Source organism: Apus apus, chromosome 4, assembly GCF_020740795.1.
Source record: "Apus apus isolate bApuApu2 chromosome 4, bApuApu2.pri.cur, whole genome shotgun sequence".
NCBI classification, from domain to species: domain Eukaryota; kingdom Metazoa; phylum Chordata; class Aves; order Apodiformes; family Apodidae; genus Apus; species Apus apus.
In genome coordinates, this window is record NC_067285.1 from 28,232,123 (window position 1) to 28,259,368 (window position 27,246).

At 40.0% G+C, this 27,246-nt stretch overlaps 1 protein-coding gene across 2 annotated transcripts; it reads left to right on the forward strand.

Moving 5' to 3' along the window:
* The first annotated feature begins 2,054 nt into the window (after positions 1–2,054).
* On the forward strand, positions 2,055–27,113 carry MMRN2 (multimerin 2). Of its 2 annotated transcripts, XM_051617168.1 has the most exons (7): positions 2,055–2,420; positions 14,562–14,684; positions 15,596–15,702; positions 17,120–17,188; positions 18,401–18,574; positions 19,672–21,564; positions 22,573–27,113. In XM_051617168.1, exons 1-7 carry the CDS (start codon positions 2,143–2,145, stop codon positions 22,959–22,961), a joined length of 3,033 nt encoding a protein of 1,010 aa, XP_051473128.1. In that variant the 5' UTR covers positions 2,055–2,142; the 3' UTR covers positions 22,962–27,113. The 2 variants fall into 2 exon arrangements, with proteins under 2 accessions (XP_051473128.1, XP_051473129.1); XM_051617169.1 differs by lacking the exon at positions 18,401–18,574.
* The last annotated feature ends 133 nt before the right edge of the window (positions 27,114–27,246 follow it).

The following is a 27,246-nucleotide window of genomic DNA, read 5'->3' on the forward strand; positions in this document are numbered from 1 at the left end:
TTAACATATTCCATAACTGCTACTAAAAGTCATGCTGAATTATTAACTTGCAAATGGCTGAGGTCTGTGCCTCCCGATTGCTGCACTCATTGGCAGCATCATTACAAAGGCACAGAGAAAGGATTCTTGCAACTGAAGGACCTGCAGATACTCAGAGCCAGGAGGATGGCAGGGAAACACTCTCCCACTGCTTAGAAGGTATCACATCGATGAAGAATAAAGATTCTGAGTTAAGACTAAGTGGGAAGATATATATTGAAAGACAAGTCCAAAGGGTTTGGAAGTGGGCCACAAGTGGGATAACAGCAATATCTGTAGCACAAAAATCACTTTCCTGCAAGCCACGATCACACAGCAGTTCAGGTTATAAGCCTGTTGTTTGGTTTGTCTCCTGTTTGTTTCAGTTCCATCCCAATAAGGGTTCTTTTAAAGTAAATATACATAACACTTCGGTCATATCCAGTTAGTCATAAGAAAGGCACATTTGTATATGAAATATGGCACATAAAATATTCACACATTAACATGCATTATAACAGGATGCACACATTTCTGAAATAAAAGCAGCAGGAAGGAACAGAGGGAAGCTGCTTATTTCTTTTCAGCCCTCAGTCCAGAACTTGTGACTTCATCTCCCTGGAGAAATGACTACAACAGCAAGAGCAAGTTTTGCCCTTAAAATTATTCAAAATCTCTCTCTGCTTTGCCCCATGTGCCACTGTTGCTGCCCTAGGGCTTAATTGCTCTTACATAGCACTGGCTGCCACAGGTCAGTAAGGGCATTTCTGCAGCTTTCTAGGTTTTTCCATTAAGCCTAAAAGAGGGGCAATCTGGAGAGGGGTCCATATCCAACCAGTGATAATGAGATGCAACTCCACAGCCTTTAATAACAAGGCCTTCCAAAATCCTAGAGATTTTTTCCCTCTATTTTATTTTTCAGCTGCCATTGGAAAGACTCCAGAAAAGCTTTGCATTTAATGCTCTGCAGGACGTGCTGAACTTTGGGCTGCACACCTCATCACTCAAACTGATACATGATCTAGCAGTTCTGCAGCAGAATTCCTACCTGTTTTGCCAATGGAGCCTGATTCTCCCTCATTATATTCTTTCAAGATGTCAGAGCACATCATCATCATGCAAGACTGTGAGAAAATACATACAGTTTATGATAGCAACAGAAATAAAAGCAGCACCATCAAGTAAAGCAAAACCGGTAAGAACATCCAGTAAAAACCAGTAAGTATATCCAACCTCCACAGCCATTTTAAAATTTATTATTAGGGTGTAACGATGGAGGTAGCACTTTACAGCAGCTTTTGGCAAGTATTTTTTTGTAACACTAATTAAAAATGTGCAAAAAATTAGGTGTGAGATCCAGAGATGACAACCCGAATAGAAATTCTTAAAAATGCTCCATCACCCCGACCTCTCTGAAAGACTACATGAAAATCTTCCTTTGGGATGGAAACAGAGTTTGATTCACAGAGCTGCTTTGCAAACACAAAAATGGATTTTGTAAGCTCTTTTTTGCTGTGCACTTACTCTGGATCCCCTAATGCTCATAGTTTGTTGTATATACCAGGAATATTCTGCTGCTAAAGCCAGGGTATTTCCGCCCTTAAATTGTAGAATAAAAATGATGTGCAGACACTGGAGCTAGCAGGTCTGTGACATTTTCTGGCACAGTAACTAGTCTGTTACACCACTTGGTATTTTCTTTCCTTTCTTTTCTCTTCCTTTTCTTTAAGCTAACATCCTTTTCCTGTGCCTGGGGGAGAAGGCAGTTGATAAAAGCTGAGTTCCTGTTCACAGATAAGTTTAGAAGGCAGCCAAGCTCAGAAGTTCCTTGAATAAGCTATATTCCTACCACCTTTCCCCCCCCCCCCGCCTCTGTCAGAGATGTTTGAGCCCCACACAGGAACCAGACTCACATTGTTCAATAGCCACGGACGTTTCCACAGTAGCTGGGAGGGTCGAAAGCTTTTTCCGCTCTTTGTTACAATTTTTTTTTTTTTTTTTTTCTCCTTCCTTCTTCCAGCTTTCCAGATAAAGAATACTGCCAGGGCATTCCTGAATTAATCCAGGCTGAGCTTTAGAGGAGAGAACAAGAGACAGGTGTAACCGGGTGGGAAAAATCCCACAATGCTGGTGAAGCTTTTGCTCATCTGTAACACGATAGGATTGGCAAAGCTGGTCAAACACTCAGACTATCATGGGTATCATGATGGTTCAGTGCATAGCTCAAAGCCACAAATCTATGAGACCTCTGCATACCCTCAGAGGACTCCTCTGTCCCACGAGGAAGAAGGTTATTGGGAGACAGAACAGCTCATGGAAAAGACTCAATATTACCCTTCAAGTGTGATCTCCTCACATCAGGAAGAGGATTTTGAAGCTGCAAGCCCACAGTCCCGAAATGGGTAAGTACCCCAGAGTGTCTGTCTTACTCATAACAATAGTGCAATCCTGTGGGATACCTTTATATCCTATTGATAAAGGACCATTTTCAATACAAGAATTTCATTAAAATATACTAGATTTTAGAGATCAATCTATATCCAAGCAGGAGAGGCTTAAGTGTTTTAACTAGAGAAACAGAAAGCTGAATTGCTTGTGTTGGATGAGACCACATGATGGGACCAGCTCTTTGGCAAGTCTGAGACAGCAGAGTGGGGTTAGGGGTCTAGACATACCTGGCAGATGTGAAGCCTTCCACTTCTGCTGGAGCACCACAAAACAAAACACTATTTTAGGCAAAGCAGAACTAGAGGAAATCAATGGCTTTTTCTCAATGACAAACCAACCCTGATTATTTTTGCTGATTGTGGCAACTTTTGCCCATCATTGAAATACACCTGCCTGCAGACCTGGGCCTTGAAACAGAGAGGAAAAGAAAAGGGCAGGATGTTAACCAAATAAAAACTGTGAGGAGTAAATATAATAAAGAATAATAAATAAACATGAAAATTACTACAAATTCAACCCCCCCACAATGTTTTCATGACAGTGAAATGCTTCTCATGGTAACCAATAGCAGAGGAGTAGCCATCCTGAGTGGAAAAGGCATGTACCATAAAGATTTCCAAACACTATGTTTTTTTAAGTTTTACAAGGCACATAAGTAGGTCTCTAAATGTTTAAAACAGCTGAAAATCAAGCAGGACAGTGAATGAATCTTTTATAGCCCTGATGGATGGATACTGCAGAGCCCTGTTTGGAAGAGCTGAAACAGCAGCACAGAGACTGCTGTTCACAGCTCAGTGCTTGAGGATGCCCTGGTACTTTTCCCTTTAAATGCTCCCGAGGAAAGGAAAAAGGGGAGATGGAAAAAGTCTATAAAACCTTGCTCATGTTATGCTTCCTTTTCACGTAAACTAAACAATACAATCTTGTTTTTAATCTCATCTATGTGTGTAAAATTAAGGCCTCCCTTCTTTATGTAGCAGGGTGAGTGTATTAAAACCCTGTTGTACTTCATACGACATCTTCCCACAAATCTGCACTTCCAACCCTTATCCCTAAGTGATTCCCAAAAGCCTGTAAGCGTTTACTTTCAGTACCCTGATGAGTAGTGTTTGATAATGACATGCACTGTAATTCACCAACTCCTGATTAATGCATTTCAGACACTGTCAGAGGAAGGAAAACAAAGCCTAAGTGGTACCCTGGACTCCCATGTTGTACTGCAAGGTGGTAATACTTTGATTGCTGGTTTAAACCCCAAAAGCATTCTGAAAACTATAAGTACTAAGAAAATTCAAAGTGTAAAAAGGTGTATGTCTAGGTCAAGAAGAAACTGCAATATACTGTCTCAATTAGGGATCTCTTCCTTTGCTATGTACTTTGTTCAGCACCAGCTTGTGTAATTCAGTTCTGCACCAGCTATTACTCACTCTAATTTCCTCACGAGAAATACTTCCTCCTTTTATAGACATAGTTGCATAATGAGTCAAATCATAACGTTCTCCCCAATTATAAAGCTGTTTTGATGACTACAGGCAATCAAAACCAAGCCTGGCAGTAGCTTTAAGATATTTGTTGTTTGTTGTTTTTTTTTTTTTTGCTAGAGCTATCACATTTATAGTGCACACAAGCCTGGGAAGCTGGTAACTCTTGTGAAAGAAATGTGAAATTTTGAGAGTAATTATGTCCAAAAGTGAGGGGAGAGAGTGCAAATAAGCAGGGACAGAAAGGCTCCAAATTCTAAAAGTCATTGCAAATGGTTGAAGCAATGTATCCCCAGAGTCTGAAGTCCTCAAGTGCAACTCAGGTGCTTATGGCTGGAGTACCCTGCCATGCATAGACCAGAAGTTGTCACGAATCTGGTATTTCCTTCCTACAAGCATCACATGTCCTGGAAAAACATCAAAGAATTTGGCTTATATCTAAAGGGCAAGAAGAAGAAAGCATCAGGAGTTAATCAGGAATTAAAAGATAAAGATATGCCATAAAAAAAGCCTGGGGTGGACTAATTTTCTACCAAAATTGTAACACTTTCATTTGCTTTTGAAATAAGAAACTATTTTCAGAACTAAGAAACAAATAAAGAACATATATGGTAACTTCATCTCTGAGACAAAGTTTTTACTCTAATAATTTTATAACAAAAAGGTGTGTTTTTTTTCCCAAACTCTTGCTATTTTCCCTACGCATGAGGAATAGTAATTGTTACAAAATATTCTTAGGTTTGTTTTTTTTTTAATTTATAGTATTGTTTTTCTTACTGCAGTTATTTGAATAATTGAGACCATCACGACTAGCATCTCATGGTAATTAGTTAGACAGAACCCTCTGGCTTGTTTCAACATGTCTTGTGAAATGACTCATTAGATCCCAGTCAAAAGCTTGGATATGTTACTTTACTAATTATTTCCTCTCAGAATAAGAAGATTGTTGTAATAAGAGTTTTACAGTAAGAGAATCAGTAAGAAGTCAGTGGGCCTTTAGGTAGCTTGTAAAAAGGTAAACATGTGGATAGTAATCCTCTTGTTTCAACTATTCGTTAGAGAAGAGCCAGGTTTAATAGCTCAGTATCCCAGTGGCTGCCTGTATCTCAGTGAACAGGAGAATATCTGCATGCTTAAAGTAGACAAGTGTTTGTACATGCTACTTACAAAATCAAAACTATCAGAAGAGGCCAATTTTCCAAAGGAAATCACCTTTTTTTTGTTGTTATTTTCTTCCCAGCAGCTGTACCTCATAGTAGCTGATTAGTTTGACTTTAGATATTTTATTCTATGGCTGAGGTAAACAGATCCATGTGTACCCAAATTTTCAGCAGAATTAAAAAGGGAAATGAAAACACAAGCATATGAGGAGATCTGCACTGTGAAATTGCTGGACTATATTAGCATTTGTTTTAGCAATGGAAGATGAAGAGTAAGAACAGTAAAAAAAGGTTCTGGATTTCATAAATACTCAATGCATAATACCCAAATTGGATAACAAATACACTGTCACTCTTCATTTGCCGTATGAAAACAGATGCCTAATGCAGAACTTCACAGGAACGCTCTGTTGTTACTGGTGGCTTTCCTGTGTGTGGCTTCAAGCAGCTAAAACACATTGTGAAAACCTGTCCAGGACATGACCAGATCTGCAGGAGTTCTAAAAGTGACCCAGTAAATATCACATAAGAGTTTGCATTAGCTTATCACCTACTCTAATACCTACCACTAGGTGAAACGAATTCAACTCTGTCTGATCAAGTAATGTTGAAAGGGATAATAAATACATCAATGCTAACACATCAGTATTGTTATCAATTGCTATGTGGGTGACACACCTGATAGCTTGTGAAAACTCATCCTAAACTGACAAGCTACCTAGGAGATTTTTCCTTCTTTAGAGCCACTTCCATCAAATAGTTGGTAATATTTGGTAACGACACATGCCTGGACAAGGCACAGGGCTGAGCTGGCCTCAGGGAAGCTGAAGGAGATGGTCATGGACGTATAGAGCTGTGTGCCCTCCCTTAGGCTGTACAATTCAGACCTGGGCAGACAGAACTGGACACGTGTCCTTCTCCATGCAGCTCTATGGGGAACAGGAACAGGCTGACCCAGCCTTTGAAAGGAAAGGGTTCCTTGGCCCTGGGAAGAACATGCTATCTTCTTTATACCCTTGCCATAGACTTACCTCTGTTGATCAGAGGTCCACAGAAAGACCTTTACTGTGATTACACTTGGAAGAGCTTGTTTTCTCTCCCTACAAACATCATTTCTCACATCAAGCAGAGCAGTGGAGCACTGTAACCCAAGGCTCCTACCTTTTCTCAGCACTGAGCAGAATTGCAGCCAGCTGGTTTTCATCAATCCATGCACCCCTAACACCAAAACAGTCAGCTTGAGAAAACTCAGATTTCATGCACTTAGTGTTCATATTTCATTAAACAAAATATAAATTAAGCATCTGAAAGGTGCAATCCCGTCACACACTAGCCCTGACGGCAAAGCCCAAAGCTGCCTGTGCCCTCAGTTGGCCTGACCTGCCTGTCAAGTAGCACTGTAAACCTGATCGCTTAAGCATTCCAGGTTAAAAATAAACTTAGGAAAAAGCAGAGGCTATTTTTAACTTTAGCTCTCCATAACCACACTAACAGAGTTGGTCCCTAAATGGATGGCTTGCCCAGTAAGGGAGAAATGGACTGTGGTGACGAAACAGGAAGGAGCAGAGCAACAAAAGCTGGTTTCTCCACCTCTCACAAAGTCTTAGAGAACTTCTCTGTCTTTTCAGAAGTGTAATCATTGCCAAGGAGCCCCAGTTTTGGATTTGGCCTCCAGCTGGGTAGCTGGCTTAGTTTTCCTACTCTCTCTTCAATCCACAAACACACAGCCTGTCGTCATTTGGGATTTGTCTTAAAATTACAATGTGTTGGCAAAAAAAAAAAAGAAAAAAAACCCAAACAAATCCCCAAGACCCACCATCTGAACTATATATAGCAAAGGTGGGAATCTTCAGCATAAGTGAGTCCTTAATTGCATTAACATATTTTGAAGTTTGGATGCACAATTCTGTGAAGTCACCCTTGATTAGAGGAAGAATTCCTGATGTCAGCCAGGTGCATTGTTATCTCACTGACACACACACCTCTTCCTCTAATTTGGCACTCAGCCACAAAGAAGCAAACCTCTTTTTGTGATTACCCAGGGTGTCAAAATGCAAAACAATTATCCTTCTAAGTCCAAACAAGCAGAGAAAACCCAAATTATTTTAGGGAAAGTCAGAACAATGCTCAATCATAATAGCTTTTTTTTTTTTTTTTTTTTTTTTCTGTCCATTCTTACAGGAAAACATCCATTGATTTAATTAAGACCAGTTTCACACTGACTCACCTATTTCTCCAAAACTATACAGAAGCTTTTTTAGGAAGCTTATGGGATACTGAAATTTCACAACAAAGGGGCACAGAACACATGCTTAAAATAAATCAGGTTTGGATGAAATGCAGCTAAATGTGATCTTCAGCCCCCGACATCCTGCAAATTAGTGGAATAGCCATCAAATGCTCAACAATAGCTTTCACAGTGCCAAGCTCATCAACAGAAGCAATGGTTTCCTATCAAAGTTGGGGATTTGGCTCCTTTCAGGACTTTAGGAAATTCTCCATCATCTGGCCCTTGTAGAGCTGCAGGTGGAATTGCTCCTCATGAGCATGTCAGAAGCAAATGACACAGCTCTACTGCACATGGTATGGGAGTTATCAAACCCTCTGTGCCTAAAGGATTATGTTATTCCACAGCTCATCAGTATCAGCTGCAGCAATGCATTCTCTCAGCAGATAGCAAGGGGTCTCTTGTTTCTGTATAGCCACAGAACCACCACCAGCACTATTACCTCATGGACCCAACACCTTCCTACTTGTGCAGGTCAACACCCCTTGAATAAGGGATAGGAGGCCAACCCTGAAGAAAACTACACTCGTGCACTAAACATGATCAAGAAAAACTGGTGCATGTTTCCTGCACCCTGAGAAGCTTGTCTTCTTGTGCTTTTTCGACTTGCAGGCAGCAGCACAGCTGTGCTGGTAAGTGGCCACTGGCTGAGATTCCTGCTTCAAGACATGGTCTGAGAAAGGAGTGAGCAGGCTACTCTCATGCCTGCAGGAATCAAAAGATGATAGCCAAGACTAAGCTGCCCTCTGAATGAGCTGTAGTGCTTCTGTTGTGAGGAGGATAATATAGATGAGGTAATGGCTGTGCACACTTTGTAAAGAGGAAAAACTTCTTGCATTCATTTCTCTGAAGTAGCTTGCACAGCAGTTGGATTTGGCTCAAAACCAGCTCCATGCCAAGACTCTCCCTTGAGCTCCCACTCTCCATGAGGCTCTAGGTTCAGCACTGGCACTGCTATCAGGTTTTAGGACATTCTGCAGGACAAGTTCCAACTGATAACAGACTAACTGGTATGACTGTTGGAATAAAAGAGGCGTTCAACCAGCATCACTCAGGGCTCTGGAAGACTTCCAAGCTCTGTAGGGAAAGCCACATGTCTGAAACTACCCCTGCCACTCTTTTTAGCCCAGCTTGCTAAGGTGAACAAGAAATAATCAGTTTACCTTAAATACCAGCGGAAAACCAGTGGGTCGTTGGCTAACTCACACAGGAATATCCCTGACCCTGACTGGGAGGGAGCTCTAACCATCCTAAGGGAAAGACAGAGAAATACCAGAGTTTCTGCTGTCTGATTGTAATACAGGGCTACTCTGCATCCCATAATGAACTAAAAGATGTCTGTCTTAAAAAATGACATGCGTAGTCCTAGTTTAGATTAATTTAAATGTGATATTTTACCTCTGTTTTATTGACGATGCTTTGTGTTGTCAGTAAGAATTTTGCACTGAGCGAAAAACAGAACACAGATTATTCCACAACTAAAGCCTCATTCTTTTCCCCTGCTTCAACTGGTATACACTAGGATTAATTCTGTACAAGTCAATGGAAAACTGCTTGTTTAAATTAGAACATATGCTCTGTTGTCATCTAGGAACACATTTAAGCAGCAATAATTGCTTATCTGGTGCCTTCTGTGCTGTTTAGAAGAGGAAAGTGTTGGGGACCTGTAAAGTTTTGCACTATCACTGTAGATGCAGGAATGGCTGGACAGGAGTTTTCAAAGTAATTATAGAAACTGGTTTCCTTGAGAATAGAAACCTGAGGAAACTGATGTGAAGGACAATTCAGTTCTACTAGTACAGCCAAAGGAACAGCAAAACTTATGGAAAAACAACGTCCTGAATTCCTGAAGCTTTTGTTCAGGCAAAAATTCCACTGACTGAGGAAATGTCTAAAATTATGCCTGGCAGCACCAACCATGAGAACATGTAACTAAGAAAAATGAAGTATCTAAGGACTTAATCTGAGCTGGGTGCTGTACTCTCCACTCACTATCATGCTGGGATTGTCAGTGTAGCGGTTTATGAAAAGAGAGACCCCCAATTTTCATATGGGCAGAGTGATAATTACTGCAGACCAGCCATCTCATTTTATCTCCTATTTCTGGGGGTTTTATTTGTTTGCTATGATGTAAGGTGGCATGGTCAAATCCTATATTCAAAGACAGAACCTCCTGCATTTTGCTATGTTTCAGTAAAAGCAGAATTATTATCTTAAAGGTTTAAATAAAAGGATGTTAAGCTAACCTAAATTTGCTAAATCTTATTTAAATGCAGAATGTTTTGTCATTAAATGCATCTAACCTCAGACAGAAATTATACTTGCCTCAAAACAAAGCAAAAGTGCATAGATGCACACGAAGATTCTATTCAATAAGAAAGTTAGAATAAAGCCTAGAGAAAAAAAAAAAAACCAACAAACCAAAATCAACAGACAAACAACCCTCCTAGTCTAGCAAAGAAAATTATTCAGATACCTTTTCCCTGGTTTAGAAAACAAAGGGTTAAATTGATTGGAATGTAAAACAGGAAAAGCAACTGAATAAATGAAACATCTGTAGTCCTGAATTTGCTAAGGTTCACTCAAGTGTTTCTCTAACTTGCAGTATTGTAATAAGCATTATCATCCACCAGACTGGAGAGAGAAGAGAGCTCTCCTGCTCTCCTCACATGAGCAACTTCTTTCTACTCTTTGGCAGCAAAAGCTTGAATCAAAAGGAAACTGTACTGAAGAGAATAAAAGCAAAAGCTGTTAAGTTGGTTATATATTCAGTGAATGAAGCAACATAATTACAGAAAGGAAAAAACACAGAAGCAGAACACAAAGCTGCTGTGTTCCAGAAACCAGCTGAATAAAGAAAGTGCTATTTGTGAAAGAGCAGCTCTTTGAAACTTCATAGCCTGATTCAGAGCCCACTGATGCCAGCAGAACTCCTGCTTGCCTCACTGAACTTTAGATCAAGCCTTTCCAAGTCTTCACATTGTTCCACTTAACATAAAAGAATAACATATTTTCTATCAAGGTTAATACAGTTAAGGAATATTTTTAGTTACAGAGAGAAAATTTCCCATAAAAGAAACACCTGACAAGCTGTGCAAAAAATTCATCTTCAGGCACGTGTCTATACTGCAGCTCATTACAGATGGGAAAGATAGGCCTTATTTACTTATTTGATTAAAGAATACATTTTTATAAGCTTCATGGAGCTCATTACACTACAATTTTTTGTGATTAAAACCAAAACACGATCCCATGTAGCTCTTCAACTTCACAAGTAAACTTTTACGATAAGATGAGAGAGAACTAGTGAGCAGATGCTAAAGAAAAATGAACATAAATAATTGTGACCACCATTAAAGGAAGTTTTTATTGAGAGTCTATCAAATTCCTCTTTTTTTTCTCATGCTATTAATTCTGTATAATGCTAATAATCGCCCAAAGCAGGCATCAAGCTGGAATCAACCATTGATTCAATTTCTGATACAAGACAACCCTTTCTAGGTGTGGGAAGCCCACCAGATACTTCCAACACATTCAGAGCTTTGCAAAAGGAATAGTTGTATTTTCTATTAAATGTGTGCTCACATTTACATGTTCATTACAGCAGAAGTACTCACAGTCACACGATGGCACATTCTTGCTCACACATGTTGATGCATGTAAACATTTGGCTTAGATTTGTACGGCCTGCATGACTCAAAGGACTTGCCTGGGAGCGGCATATGGTGGGAAAAACAAATCAGCCCAGATAATGATTCATGGGGTGTGGATTGTTTTCACTGGGAAAGAACAAAACACTAGAGCCAAAGAATCCTATTGTAAAAGGAGGTTTCCACACTGAATGCAGACTCCTGCCTTGATCTGGCAGGCATCCCACAGGCCCATGATACCACAACCTAACAACGATGCTACTGAGCTCCAGCAGCAGTACCTGGTCACTGTATTTCCCCAGAAAAATTTGAGGGGAAAAAGCCATCCCCAGTTATGGCTCACCAGGCATGTGATAGAGAACAGTCTCATCGGGTCTCTATTTCAGAGTTATTAATCAAAACCACTGAAAATTAATGCAGCATTAGAAAGCCTGGCAGAGCTACGCTCTCCTCGGAGGCAGCGCTCAACCCTTGGCCCGAGCACCTGTTGGTCTAGTGGCTTTGGCTGAACCTCCTGGTGGCACAAGCAGACCCTTTGACTCCTGAGAAGTAACAACTGAGTAAAACTTGAGGATTTGTCTTCCGGTTCAGTCCCATAGGAAACTAGACTCCCATTGATAACAAGCACAAAAATTCCCCCAGTGACTTGCAAGGGCCTTAAAGCTAGAGCTCCTCAGAAGAGCCGTTTTGGCTTGAAATGACAAGGGCTGCAGCAGCCTGCTTTCCTGCCCAGCTGGCTTTGCCAGGTTTTCCTGCCCCTGCTTCTAGGAGATGAAGGGTTTTGCTTGCATGAGCGTTTGCTGAAATTGCAATCACATTTTCCTTAAGAAACAGGGGAGCAGAAAAGGCTGTCTACATCTCAGCAAAGCTGGTGAAGTGCTTCTAGCAAGCCCAGGCTGCCTGCCCTTTCCTCCTGATGTTTCCAGCTTCCTTGCAGGCTCCCTGCTTCTGGCAGCCCAGCCACTGTGGTCACAGCTTCTGCTTTTGTGTGGGACTCAGTTCCCCATTGTTCTGCAGCTCTCTCAGAGGGGAGAACTTTTTCCATATATGCTGATTATCAGAGATTTTGTTCCTGTGTTCCCATGTAAAAATATACTGCCTAAAGTTCAGCTGGTGTTTATCAGACACAGCTCTCTTCCCCTCACAATGTTAGACTCCACTGTAAGACAAACTCTGACAAACTCATGGAGTACAAGAACCTCCTGATGTCTCCAGCTGACATGATCAGAACTGCATAAGGTCTGACACTTCTTTCTTTCTGAGAAACTAGCGTTGATTTATTATGGAAAGGTAATTTCATATCATATAATGGCATATAATTTCTAATTTCTGTCCAGGCTTCGTTTAAGCAGATAGGCCGCACACATTGACACCAGCAAGCTCTGAGGCTCATAGTAATGGCTGCAAAGACACTGGATGCTCTTCTGCTGCAGGTAGAACAGCAGACCCCTAGAGGTCATAGAATCACAGAACGGTTTGAGTTGGAAGGGACCTTAAAGATCATCTAGTTCCAAGCCCCCTGCATGGGCAGGGACACCTCCCACCAGACCAGGTTGCTCAAAGCCCCATCCAGCCTGGCCTTGAACACTTCCAGGGATGGGGCTTCCACAGCTTCCCTGGGCAACCTCTGCCAGTGTCTCACCACCCTCACACTAAAGAATTTCCTCCTAATGTCTAACCTAAATCTCCCTTCTTCCAGTTTTGATCCACGATTCCCTGTGCTCTCACTACAATCCCTTGTAAAAAGCCCCTCCCCAGCTTTCCTGTAGCCCCTTCACACACTGGAAGGCCACTATAAGGTCTCCCCAGAGCCTTTTCTTCTCCAGGCTGAACAGCCCCAGGTCTCTCAGCCTGTCTCCATAGCCAAGGTGCTCCAGCCCTTGGATCATCTTCGTGGCTCTTCTCTGGACTTTCTCCATGAGCTGCATGTCCTTCTCACGCTGGGGGCTCCAGAATTGAACACAGTATTCCAGGTGGGGTCTCACCAGAGTCAAGTAAAGGAAGGTCACTACTTCAGAGGCTGAGCTGCCAAAGTCAGCGTAAGCCCCTTATCCCTCAAAAATTGCATCTTCATTTGAAAAGAGGAATTAAATCCAATCCCTGCTTCCATCTTCCAGGCAGGAACCAATCAGGTTAACTGTTAACCTGGTAGCCTTTTTGAATCTGTCCATATAGAAGCAGTCTGGAAAGTTAAGGTGAATTAACTGTAACAGTGAGAGAGGTATATATTTTTCTTCTCTTCAAACTAGTCAATCCCACCTTTTCCCTAAGGTTTTTTAAAATCAGCATGTTGTTAAGTGGAACGTTGCAACTTCCTGATGGCCTTGTGTGTGCACACAGTTTTAGAAATAACCATGGAAGGTGCTCTCCTACAACAGGCAAGGACATGTAGCCAGACTCATGTGAAACACAAGGCCCCAGATGGTCTTTAAGACAAGTTGGTTGTAAAATGCAATTGCTGGTTCAGTGACTCTTCCTCTGAAGGTTTTGTAGCCAGATAGCAGGGACCTCTTGTCACCCTATAGCTTCTTTGTCCAAACACTGTCACATCCCTTTTCTGCTCATCACCATCCATAGAGAGTGGTAGAATCCCTTGGTGTTTAACTGGTTAACTTCTGTAAACACACTATCTGAAACAATGTGTTGAATACATGCATAGCTATGAATAACTGCAATTACAAATTAATTGGATGCTAATGGTTATATTTTTTTTCCATTTTCCACTACAGTTACCACTTCTTACTTCCTGTCACTTCTGATCTTGTATTTTAACCATCAAAATTCAACCAACAGTACCCTCCCATGTCTTGATTTTAAATTCTTGAAAATAAAGAACACTCTGTAGTATTAATAGATACCTATATAATTCAGACCTGAAAATTTTACCAGACTAGCAAGACTCGCCTGTCCTTGCTACAAGAATAAAACTAAGATCCAAAAAACCACTCTCGTTTTTCCAGTATAATTTTCCTGCTGATGATGTGAGAAATTACTTCAAAGGGAGTCTAATAAGCTTCAATCAGTTACTAGATTATCTTGAAGAATAATACTTAGGAAGACACTGATTATTAATGGAGTTTATGTAGGACTATGTTTTCAGAAGCAGTTTGCCTCAACCTGATGAGTCAGTCATTAGGCATCTGAAATGGCAACATGCCCAGAGAGGCAATCTGACATTTAAAGTGACATTAACCTGCAGGTTATCACAGAGATGGAAATTTCTCCTGCTAAATGAAAGGACTGGAAATGGAACTAATGCATCAAAGTTCAGACAATCAACCCTTTTGTCACAAACTCAGATAAGCATCTCAAATGAAAACAAATGTACTGGGAGTGGAGGGAGAAGCTAGCTTGCATTTTCCACTTCTCATCATCACCCAGCTGGGGTGGGTGGGCAGCTGTTGTGTGGAAATCAAGTGGAAGGCACTTCTGCATGTCACTCTTCCTTGGCACTGTTGCAGGCAGAAACTTTAAAAGACCTACTTCAAAATCCTCTCTCATGTCCGTCTTCCACCAGGAACTGGTGTTCCTTCATGCAGTCCCGTCTGGTAACATACATAGAAGCCTGCATGAAGGAGAAGTACATTGTCAACTCCCAACAGCCTTGCCTAAATGGAGCACCAGACTGTCAGAAGATCATGTAAGTATCCTAAATAAAACCAACACGGGCAACGCAATTTTATCTGAAATATATCAATGATATTTTCAAAAATTTTTAATGACACCTTTTAAAAAGAATTAAAGCACCCACTCAATACCAAAGTGATGTAGGGTCTGATTTACATACTTAAGGTGATCAGGCATTTAAGTAACCTGGGTGAATAATTGCCTTTCCAAGCCACCAAGTACAGGATTACAGAGTGATTAAGTGATTTTTCAAATCTCCCCACATGTCTATTCAGAAAAAAAAGAGACCATACTTTTCCATGACTTTCAGTTCATAACACACATGGATAACTTACAAAAGCTCTGCCTGTGGCCATCAGTGAAACCATTTACATGGCAGCAGCTGGAGATGTGCAACTGCCCAAGCACTTACTTCTCTTTCAGAAGGACTGGCTGCCCAAAGGGCACTGATGAAAGCCAATAGGGTACATTAAGGTACCAGGACTGATACATTTTTAAAGTTGGGAGACACTGACTCACAACATATTTTTGAAGTGAAATAATATTTAAGACTCACTTACATGTTTTCACATCTATGTAGTTACTTGATTTAAAAAATGCTGTTTTTTTTCATAATACAATTAATTCATCTTTCTCTGGAGCAAAAAAGTTCCATGATTTCTTCTAGTTTTTTTAAAAATTTGTATCTTCCGTGTTAACAGTCACATTTTGGAATATTTGCTTAAAAATAAAAATTGCTGTGGCCTGCCTACATGTTTTACTGAGTAGAAGTGATAGAGTTTATGACAGATTTCTTAACTCTGCTCTGCACTAGTCATCTAGGACACACTTGGCACCAGACTGCTGCCAGAGTCACTGAATTTACCCTGAGTGATGCCAGCTTACAACAACTTGCAGTCTAATGCCCAGACCCTTACTCCCCAGGTACAGGACTGCTCTGAAGCCAGTCTATCAAGTGAAACAGAAAGTTCTGAAGTCTTTGCAGTGGAAATGCTGCCCTGGATTTATTGGCAAAGACTGTGAACAGCAAGGTAAGGAAAGCTACAGAAAAGACATGAGAATTAATGACTAAACTCTAGTCATGGTGGCAAGAAATAAGTCTGCCTATGTGTTTTTCCTTTTTTTTGAGGAGATGCCTGAATTTCTTTGGTCTGCTACACCCCAAATCACTGATGCCTTGAAACAAGGAGGAGCTGTTATTAGCCGCAATTAGTAGCTAATAGCATTTGCTACTTTTTCTTCTGTTAGTAGCACCTTTTTAATCTTTACACATGGATGCAGGTTATTAATTTGCTGGGGGGCCTGTCAGATGTACAGTTCCATATAGGAATGCCTAACTCCAGGGAGAAACTGGTGACATCAGAAAGCAACACTAGTAACTGGAATAAGATCAGTTTATGGGATGAAGTCTTCTGGCTAGGGAAATCATAACACACCCAAGTTCAAACAAGGCAGGCAGTGCTCACTCTCCAGCCTCCACTGCTGCTTTTTCTCTGCTGGTCCTGGCTGCTCAGATACCAGCTCCCGGAGGGACAGCAGCTCCACAAAACAAGTACAGAGCCCAGGCTGTGACTTACATGGAAGCTCTAGCAATAGCCTTTACCTACAATAAACTACAACTCTTTCACTGCTAAATAATGACAAGTGCAGCCTTTAAGTAAGAGAGGGGGGACAGTGTGGTTAGAAAACTGGAGTGCTTCATGACATTGGCAGGATTTAGCAAATAATACTCCAAAAGCAGAAGGAGAGTTTAAATGGATAAAAGACAACTACCCCTCATAATTAAGACAACCATAACAAAAGCGTCAAACACTTGAGGGAAAATTTTCACACAATGTCTGTGTAACTCACCTACCCAAACAGACTCCACAGATAAAATGGGAGTGTCTGTTTTTATCTCTGCAGTTTTAGTTTTTCTTTGCAGATTTATCTCTATGGTGATGCCCCAGCCTGACTTTCATTTATAATTTTAGAAGGATATTGCCAAATGAAGTGCTTAGAGCTTAGTCTCTCCTGTTATATTCACTGACCAAAACTGCTGCTTCTTTATCTCCCTCTTTGTACATCATCACTCACTGTAGCTGGTGCCACCTAAACATTCAGGTAAGTGTGGAACAAGGAAGAAGAGTTTGTAATTATTTTTCATGAATGCTAGAACAAAAAGCATCTATTTGTAATAGGCTCATTTCTTAGAATCAGTTACTCAGCATGAAATAAAAAACAAATCAATCACTATGTAGCATTACAACTTTAGCAAAGCTGTTTGCTGGTGAAGTACTATAAGCAATGCAAGTTCTCCAAACAAGATGTTCTTTCCTTTATTGCAATACTGAAGCCTGTCTCCACATCAGTTAAACTACACATGAAATTGTCCTTCCTCAACTCGCTATACTGTGCTAGTTTCTGCATCTAAAATGTATTCACAGATGTATTACATCTGAATTGCAGATCCCAATTTTATTCTGGTGCCAGAAAATCAAACTGAAGGATGGGAAGAGGAGGAGTTCTCAAACCACGGTATGTGCTTTGCTTGCCATACTTTTACCTCTCAGACACTGACTGGAAAACACATAAGGATTTTTTAGCTGCTATTTTAAAATGATAAGCTATGGACAATATCTCTAGTGAAAGCACTTTTTGGGAAAGCTCTTACACAACTGCCTTTCATTTATTATCTTAAATGAGGACTTTTGCTATAACACTACATGAATGCTCTAAACAAGGCAGTCAAAAGTTTCAAAGTTGTATGCTGGCTGGTCATCAGCAACCCCCAGTGAGAACACCAGCTGGTACAGAGCCTTCAACCTTTCCATGGCATGGATGGCTAACTCCTTGTTCTGCTATGTGGGTTCACAAGAAAGCACACCATGCTCACAAATTTTACCAGAAAAAAAAATTCTAGCCAAAATGCTGCTTTAGAGCAGCTTTGAGATTATTATGAGGTATCATAGATTTGTATTTCAAGTACTCTATGCTGCCAGCCTAAGTATCCAAGAACAACTTTTCCTCACCCTCAGTGGTGTGGCTTGCAGTGCTATTAAGTATATTCTAGTAATTTGCTCATCATTCCAGCCCTGAAAAGGGTCATCTTCACATTATGCTCTCAGCACCCCATGAACAAGCAGTTGCTTATAGGACTGAAGTCTATGAAAAATATTAGACTGAAAAGTCCCTGGAGAGTAAGAGGCCCCCAGGATGGTTGGAATATAATAGTTTCTGCAACTCTCAATGTACACTTTGAAATCTACCGCTCAAATTAGCAGGCATTATTTTTAGAGTAACATCAGTTAAAGGGCCCCTCAGCAAGAGGCTATGACACTTAGACACTATGCTTCTGATTCCTTAGTGAAAAGCCTCAGTTGCTCTTTCATCCTCTTTTATTCTGGGTCGTTAAACCCTACTATCCTTTTAAGTCAATTGGCTTAAAAGGAGTCGTTATTCCGGGAGGTTTTACATGAAGAGCTCTCTACTGCCATCATGGCTAGGGTGGCTGAAGTTCTGTTAACACTGAAATAAACTAGGTTTTCACCACTTGAAAAAGGAAACCACTTTGCAAAGAAATAGTGAGTTTAGGTGCTACATATCAACAACACCCCTAAACATTAGTGCAAAAACTTCAGAGCAAAAACCACACTGGTGTTCTCAGAGCTTGCAGGTCTTGTAAGAACAGCTGTCGCCTGGTCGCTGCACTCTGTTGCATGACTTTGTTTTTTTGAATCTTGTGATTAGTGTCAACATCAGTGGATTCACGAGCAATGTTGGAAGTCATTCAAAATCATGAGGCATTACTGGATGATCTTCAAAGTGATATTCATCAAGCAGTCAGCAACTTAGGTGACTTACAGAGAATATTTGAAAACAACGGTACAAGCATGGTGTTAGAAGTGAACCAGAGCAATTCAGGTGAGAGGTCTCATGCAGAACTATCAGCCTGCCAACAGGCCTTGTAAAGCCATGCAGACCAGAGAGAAAAGCTGAAAACAAAAATGCCCTGATATTTCTTGGTCTGCTGGTTGTTCCTAGAGAGAGCAAAAATGGATGCAACCCCAATACAAATGAAAGAACCAAATTCAAGAGTAATTTGAAATGGGAAATGAGATGAAAGGTAGATTCCTTTGAATTTTTCTGGAGTTGATGAATATGCCTTAACCATAGAAGAGCTAGCTAGCTTACTAGCTTAGCTAATTATTTGTTAGCTTACCACTCTGCTTCTATGGCTTGTTTTCTTCCATGGAAATGCAAAGCTTAGGTCTGGGTTTTGTTCTTTTTTTCATACTCATGTAATATACTCTGATCTACTAAATATAAGACTGGTGCACGTGACAAAATGAAACCTTCAGCCCTTCTCTGAAACATTTTCCTGCTGTACACTGCAGTGGGCAACAAAGAGCTACCAAATATGATCTACCAACATAAGCCATTGGCTCACAGGAGCATTTTCTAATGATACAGACTATCGTTCTCAATGAACTTCTAGGTTCTGGGTTCAAATGTTAAGGTTAAAAAACAAGCCTTAGTATAATTCACACCTAGTATGGATACTTCACAGATTTTCCAACTTATCTAGTCCTGGCCTGGAATATTCAGCTGTTAAGATGCTGTGTAGCTTCATGAAGTAGAGCATCATAGAAAGGATCAGAAGAAGAATATGATGAGACAGTCAAACAAGTCAGAGCCCAACAGCTAACAACTGTTGTGAAAATGGGCAGTTACAGCTACTTACAAAACTGCTTGTCCAGGGGTTTCAAAATGCAGCATCTTTGTGACTTACATGGGGCAGTCAATACATATTTAAGGTATTGTCTGCAGACACGAAGATGATGTGCTTTGCAGTAACCCTGACTTAAAATTAGGCTGTTTTTTAAACTGCAAAAGTTTAGCTCAGATTTTGGGCAATAAGACGGCAGTTACTTTAGAAAAACAGGTAACCTGAGTTACCCTGGCCAGACTAAGATGCTTTCCTAAAGCAGAATTTGATTTTTTTAATACTATGTTAACAGATCCACGGGAAAGACTTCTGCAGCAAGTTTTGTTTCCCCACGTGGAGAATTTTCTAAGGAAACATTTTAACCCAATGTGGGCAAGCTTCAACAGCAGCTTACAGAACCTCTCAAACATCGTAAGAAATCTGTCCCATGATGTGGAAGCCAACAAGAAAAGCATAGAAAGATTCCAAGAGAGCACTGTGCCCAAGAAGGAATTCCAGGAGCTAGGAACTAAGTTTGAATCAAAAGTCCAAGAAAACATAGTAAAAGTTGATCAGGTGAAAAGAGAGATAGAGAACCAATTGCAAATGCAGCAGGCTAGCACTCATTACCATCTCAACACGATCAAGGCAGATACTGACACAAAGCTCAAGAAGTTTCATAAGATACAGCAGTCTCAATTGTTAGCTTTGAACAACAGCATAACAAACATGCAACAAGAGCAAAACAACCTTGAAAATCAATTTGAGTCTTTGAAAAAAAATTTAACAGAACTGTCCTCACATCATGGGCCCAAAGATGAAAATACTCAATTAACCATCAGACAAATAAATGACATTCTGGCAGGGCACACAAAGCAGCTTAAAGAACTTTACATGGAGTCAGATGTGGCCTTCCAGAATATCGCAGTTTTAGAGAGGTGGTTTAAGGAGTTAAAAAAAAATATCTCAAAGTATAAACCAGAAGATTTTACAATAAGTTTAATGGAGGGATCACTTATTATGGAAGAAAATAAAGAAGCAATGGAAAGGCAGATATCAGAGCTCAACTACACCCTCTCGAATCTTCGGGAAAACTATTCAGACTTGCTGAGGTACATGGAGGAATGTAATTGCCAGAGAATATCTTCTGATGCTGACGTACTGGAGGAAGATTATAAGAATATCACTCATTCCCTTGAAGGCACTGGATCAAACTTCAAGGACATGAAGCACTTAGAGTCAGTTTTCAGAGATCTCTTGAGGAATGAAATTGAAGAGCTCTCCTCAGCTCTTCCATCCATCCATCAGTCTCTTAGTCTCCGTCAAGAAGAAAACAGAGAGCTTCAGTCACAAGTTACAGCTTTTTCAGAGGACATAAACTTCTTGAAGAAGAAAGACGAAGAAATCCATCAACACATCAAGTATCTCAACAGCTCATTTGGCTCTCTTTTGAAAGATGCCATGCGGCATGAAGCAGCACTGGAGGCTGTACTAGGTGAAGAATTTATGGAAGTCTTGTTTGAAGAAGATCCTAGTATCCTAATAACATCAGTATTTCAGCTGCAAGAATCACTCAGGCATATCTCAGATAAACTCCAAGAACAAAATGTGACTTTAGAATCTCTTATAAGGAGATTTCAACAGAATAATCATTATGCTCATACACCTCTTAAGCATCCCAAAGAAGAAACACAAACATCCTCTACTCTACATGACGTCAGCAGTCAACGCAACATCGCAGAACATATGGAACCTAACTATGAGGCTGCCAAAGATGATGCCTTGGATAGCTCAGCTTATAATGATATCATGACTCTGAAGAATGATATCAAACACCTGAGCTTGGCAATCAAGAGGCATGAATCCAGAAGTGACATGAATCTCTGCTGCAATCATACAAGAGGAAATGTAATTGAGTCACTCAACATTTCTGTGGAACTTCTCTCAGCAGATTTAGCAACCATCAAGCAGAAGCTGGAGGAGCATATGCTGATTTTTAAAAAGATATTTGGAAGCAATGAAGAACTAGTTGCCTCAAATACAAGTTTAGATGTTAAAAAGATACAGTCAATGCTGACCAAGAAAGAAAGAAAGCAACAGAGAAGTCAAGACAAGCAAAGAGACAAGAAAAAGCCTGAGAAGCACAGAGAAAATACACAGATGATAAGTGGAAGAAATACAGTGCAGACAGAACTTTCGCAAAAAGGTGGGTTCTTTAATTTGCTTATGTGCAGGTCTAGCTTATTTTTGGGCCCTACAGAGCATATAAATTTTAAGACTGTCAGGTAACTTGTGGGATGCTGGAAGGAGAAATTCTGACATCATTTACAGCTTTCCTCTCCATCAAACTAAGTGGTTTGGGTAGAGAATCAAGTGGAGACACTGCTGCACTTTACTTGAGGACAATAAAATTAAACCCACTATAGCTGCTGGGGAACTGGCCATGACCTGATACAACTTTGGATGTTCAGAGCACAAATTCTGTTTGTAGAATCTTATGTTAATGTAGTAGCAGTTTTCTCTTTGGAAGTTGATGGGGAGGTGCTGGGCTTCCTGGTCTTGCTTCTTTGTCCGCTGTTATTTGAATTTGAAAGGAGTGTACACAAAGCACCAAATCCTTCCTAATGTGGACAGTTATGTTAAATTAACTGCTACAATTTGCACAAATGGAACAGGGAGGACTGACCAGAGTGCACGCTTTCATATGGCTAAGCTTCAGAGACAAGTTTTCAGAATATACTTCACTGTGACTGGCCAGTTCCCTTTCCCTGGAAACATGTGGCCATAAGCACCTGGTAATTACAACCACCACAGCTTTAGCAGTGGCTTTTATGATTGTAACACTTGCTTTGGACATAGAACACAGAGAAATAAATCAGCCCTTTAGACATCTGTCCTGCAAAACTGCAGTTAAGACTAAATAAGCAGAAAACATGTTTCAAACCAGTTTATTTTTAGGACAGCAAAAAAGTATTACTTTTTTCCCCCTGGGTGGTCTCAGCCTTATACTTTTTTCTGAAAGTAGTGGTTCAGATATTTCCAGGGAACCATTTGATCTCACCCCAGGCACATACTCATTTTCAAGCATAAAGCTCTACAAAGTACGATACAGAAATCAGGCCTGATACTGCTTCACCCTGCCTCCCACCCTGATGATGATCCTGGGGAGAGAAGAGTATTCACTGCCAAAATCCTGCTCCTCTTTCTTTTTCAGACTCATCAGTGGCATTCCACGTGGGATTCTCAGAAGGAAAGGATAAAGAAAAAACTCTGAGATTTAATGAAACTTACCTCAACTATGGAAATGGCTATTTCCCTGAACATGGCTACTTTAAAGCACCACATAAAGGTGTCTACCTGTTTGTCATCTCTGTGGATTTTAGCTCAGGACCAGCACGAGGACAACTCTCCTTTAGCAGTGGGTACAAAAGAACTCTATCAAGTAGTCAGAGGAAAACACCAAATGGAAACACCATGACTATCTTTGCTATGGCAGAAATGGAGAAGGGGGAGAAAGTATGCTTTGAATTGCTGCAGGGCTCTGTAGTCAAACGGAGTCCACCTGGGACAACGATGGGTGGATTCCTAATATTTAAAACTTGAATAGTGACATTTTGTTTTATTGATATCTTTCCATAGATGCAATGGATCAATTCACTATTGCTTCATCTGTGATGTATTCAATCCTACAGCATGTGTTTAAACATAGCACTACCCTAGATTTGTCTTCATGCTTCTTTTCTGGAAGTGTTTGGCTTCTGATCAGTTGCTTATGAGCAGCAACGGGATTTTCTTTCAAGTCATAAGCTAAGAGTTTGGATTCCAAATGTACCAGCACACAATCCCAAATCCTTCCACTGTGAGAACTGTGTCCAATTAGAAAAAAAATGCTTCGTGGGACTTCCTTCACATGTGACACAAAGAATTTATTCTTTCCCCTTGCAGAATATTACCCTTTCATGGCAAATATTCCCACCATTGTCTAGGAAGATTTTAGGAAGGACTGCATATACCAACTCTTACATTTTGTGAATAGTAGCTTAAAACCAAGAAGCCAGGTCCAATGTTACCTTTTAGCAGAACACAGGCAGTCACAGACTGTCTGAGAAACTCCTACAACTCACTCCAATTCAGTGTTTCAGTCTGCATACAACATCAACACTAGAAGAGATTCATCAATTTTGTGAGATGCACCCTGTGCTAGTACTTGTAAGCAAGGAGCTGAGAAATGGCCCAGTCTTTTGCTTCTGGGCCTGTGTTGCATTTCAACTGAACTGCAAAAATGTATTAGTATTTTAACATTCATTATATATACATTCAGACATTAGGACAATGTCAACAATGTTCCAAAATATTGGTGAAAATGCAGTTTATTGCTAAAGATAATCCTGAAGAATAATAGTGAACTCAGCGCAGAGTTCAGCATTTAGTTAATAGTTTAAAACCAAGAAAGCAAAGAAAACCAACAGCAGAAAAGCAAGCTCACTGGTCTACTATACTTGTTGAATATAAAATCAATTTATAACTAGAGCAAACTAAACAGCAGAATTTCTGAACTGCAGAGCTTTTCTGAATTTCCAGCTCTCAAGATGACCATCTCTGGTCGTGTCTTAAAATTTTCCTCTGTTAAAGAAAACTTCCCAAAGGCTTTAATTTCAAAGAAGTTCAATTATTGTGATATTTGTCCTCGAATATCCCAATACCTTGGAAAAACTATTAAAACAATTGACTTCGCAAAAAAGAAATATATTTTAAAGTTCCAATTATATCTGATGTAAGAGGTAAATTCTTCTTATGTATTTTATGCCCTTTTAAGGTAGCATTATCTCACAAATCTATCAGGCTGGTAAGAGGTCTCCTCCTTACGTGCTTGTATTGTAAGCAACACTGACCTGCAAGATGACAAAGACACACTGGTACCAACACTCACTGCACTTCAGACAACGCTTTGACAAGTGGACAGGATGTTTCTTTTGAATTAAAGTTACAAAGCAGTTTTAGCTACTGACCCACTGACAAGACAATATTCTCCGTCCTGAAAAAAACCCAACAAGGCAAACAACTTATCTCCCATCTACTCCTAGCCAGTAGGATTTTCAAACAAGATTAACTGGCCAGGCCTTCCCATTTACCAAGTATGGAGCCACATCTTGCCCTGCTGTGTGGAAAGCAACACCCAGTGCCTGCAAGCTCAGTCCCACAGGTTGCTCAAGTATCTGATAGAAAGAAGAAAAAAATTGAAGTGGTGAAATGTCAAAAAGGAAAAAAGCATCACATTGTAAGATGGGTTTTCTGTACAAATCAACGATATTGGGGTAACCCAGCTGTTTTTACCAGCTGTTTTTATGGACTCTGGTGGTGGCAGCATTCTGCAGTGCCAAGTGAAGTGTGCTGCCTAGGTCAGGGCAGCTCGAGGAACACCCCATCTTCAGTGCACACCAGCTCTGCAGCTATCAGCCAAGTTCCACAATTAAATATGGACAGGGGATATATGTATTTAAAAACACTTTGCTTGTTTTAAAAGCTTTGACAGAAAGCTCCTTGGAAAAGGACATGACAGGTAGTAGACAGGACAGCAGTTCATCCAGACAGGACTTTTAAAGGTTTGCTATCCTTGTGCTTACCAGTCTACTTTTCCTTGAAGGATAAGCGAAGCAAGTTCAGAGATCATGGACTCCAGAGTGAACACATGTAAACATAAAGATGTTTCCATATTTGTATTCTTCAAATATGTTCTTAAGTTAGCCACCTGCACATACAAAGAAGACATACTTGACTGGAACACTCATTTTTAGACTACGAAGCAAAAAGTTTGCCTGATGTAATGAGGTAAAACATACTATTGGCTGCCAGGAAACCTGACTTCCTTCTAAAGTGACAAGAAAAAAGATGATTAAGCTACTGGGTGGTGGTTATGTTTTTAAAAATTAATACGTCAGCTTTTTAATAAACTTCCATCTAAGCCACCTGTAAAATTCAAGCAAATTATTTGACTACTGGTATAAATGTAATACCCCACACCTCCCCCACAGTGCTTGTTGTTTGTGGTTTTTCAGGGGTTTGGTTTGTTGGTTATTTTGTAAGATTAATACAGCCACATCACCTGTGTCTTCAGGCGACAGACTAGAGGAAATTCTTTTAATGAAGAGACAGTGGATTCCAATTAGGACCTACAGGAAAGAAAAAATTGCCACAAAAGTGACAAAAAGACATGGATGATTATCTCACAGTCTAAAAATAAAAGCTATTGGTTGACTGAGTGGATTAAGAATAGGGAATGTGACAAACTATTTGAAGCTGGCTATATGCATTAGGAAAAGACAGCTGTCTGTAGAAGACAAGTTATTTCAGTTGAACTCAAAGCAGACCAACCAGACTAGCTTGCCTGATGGCAGTTTTAGCCAGGTACCAAAAGGTACAGAAACATGAATGCTCACTCCAAGATAGAAATATATATATAAACAACCTGAACTTCATATTTAAAAAAAATAAAAATGCTTCCAACTTCTCTTAGCACTTCCCAAATATCCTGGAACTGCCAGAAAACATTGCCAATAGCTCAGCTTTCTGGATGTCTAGATCAAACCACTAAGCTTGATAAAAATGAACATCTTCATGCCTTTGCATAGTTATTTTGTTACTGAAACTTTTGAATTACTGCATGAATATCAGTGGGAAAAATTGAAGTGGTATCTCAGGGAGAGGTAGAAAATAATCATACACAAATGATAACATTCTGATATTTAGTATTAGCAGGTAATAGAATTTATTTCCATTTATCACAACCTCCCATTTTTTTCAAAAGGATCTTTGTATCTTTAGGATATAGTACCATCCTGTGATCATTTGAGAAGCAACATTAGGGGAAAAAAATTAAGTGCTTGTCAAAATGAAGACTGGTGCAAAAAGCTTGTTACCCACAGTACATTGAATACGTTCTCCTGTAACACTACTATGAAATTCCTTTTTTCAATCTAACCATGATCAGTGTGCTCCATTAAGACATTCCACAAATGACATAACAGTCACAACCATAGGAAAAAAAAAAAAGAGTTTACCACGATACTAACCGTAAGGAGAGAAAATCTTCGTGCAGTTTAATTTCCTGGTGTTACATATTCAGGAAAAAAAGATTTAAAACTATGTACAGTCTAGTCTTCTGCTGTATTTTCCAGAACTCCAATGCAAGAATTTCACATTTGACTTCACAGGAGAAAGAAAGTGTTACAATTATCTTTTGTAATTTACTGCTAACAAGTTATATGATGCTCAGATATCAAAACTTTCTCACTACCTTAAAAACTTAAGATTATTCCTGATCAAAGGCAAAAAGAGAACAGGAATTGGTCTTATCTGTTCCGCCTTGCAAATTAAAAGTGACTTCTATGGAAAACAGTAGCTGACACATTTCTGCAATGAGAAAAACTGAGATTGTACAGAATTGTGTACTCACAGATGAGATATCCCCTTGCTTGGTCTTTGTTTGCCTGGATCATAAAAACTCGTGAATTTAGCAGACTGTACAGAAGCACCTTCATAATTTTGTAACCACCAGCACCTAAGTATATTACCTCAAATATCTTAATTTGGATATCAATACACAAAAAGAATGTCGTATACAGTAGGAACAAAAATCAATTACAGAATCCCCCATCCCTTAATTTTTTCTCTTCTTATTTGAATAGCTTGAGGCTCTGAAAAAAAACAACATAGTGCACTTGTATATGCTCAAATAAAACAATTACTGAATTTTTACTTGCTTCTTGCTTTGCTATAAGACAGGGATAAAAATCAGAAGGGAACATTGGTTTCACTGTTATGCCCAAATTTAGACCAAGGAATACAGCCCCTAAGCTTGCAAGAGCACCAAATAACTCTAAACACCACT

Coding starts and splice junctions, on each gene's coding strand:
- MMRN2 (XM_051617168.1), top strand. CDS start 2,143: ATGCTGGTGAAGCTTTTGCTCATCTGTAACACGATAGGATTGGCAAAG. Junction 2,421..14,561: donor AGCCCACAGTCCCGAAATGG/GTAAGTACCCCA, acceptor GTCTTCCACCAG/GAACTGGTGTTCCTTCATGC. Junction 21,565..22,572: donor GACAGAACTTTCGCAAAAAG/GTGGGTTCTTTA, acceptor TTTCTTTTTCAG/ACTCATCAGTGGCATTCCAC.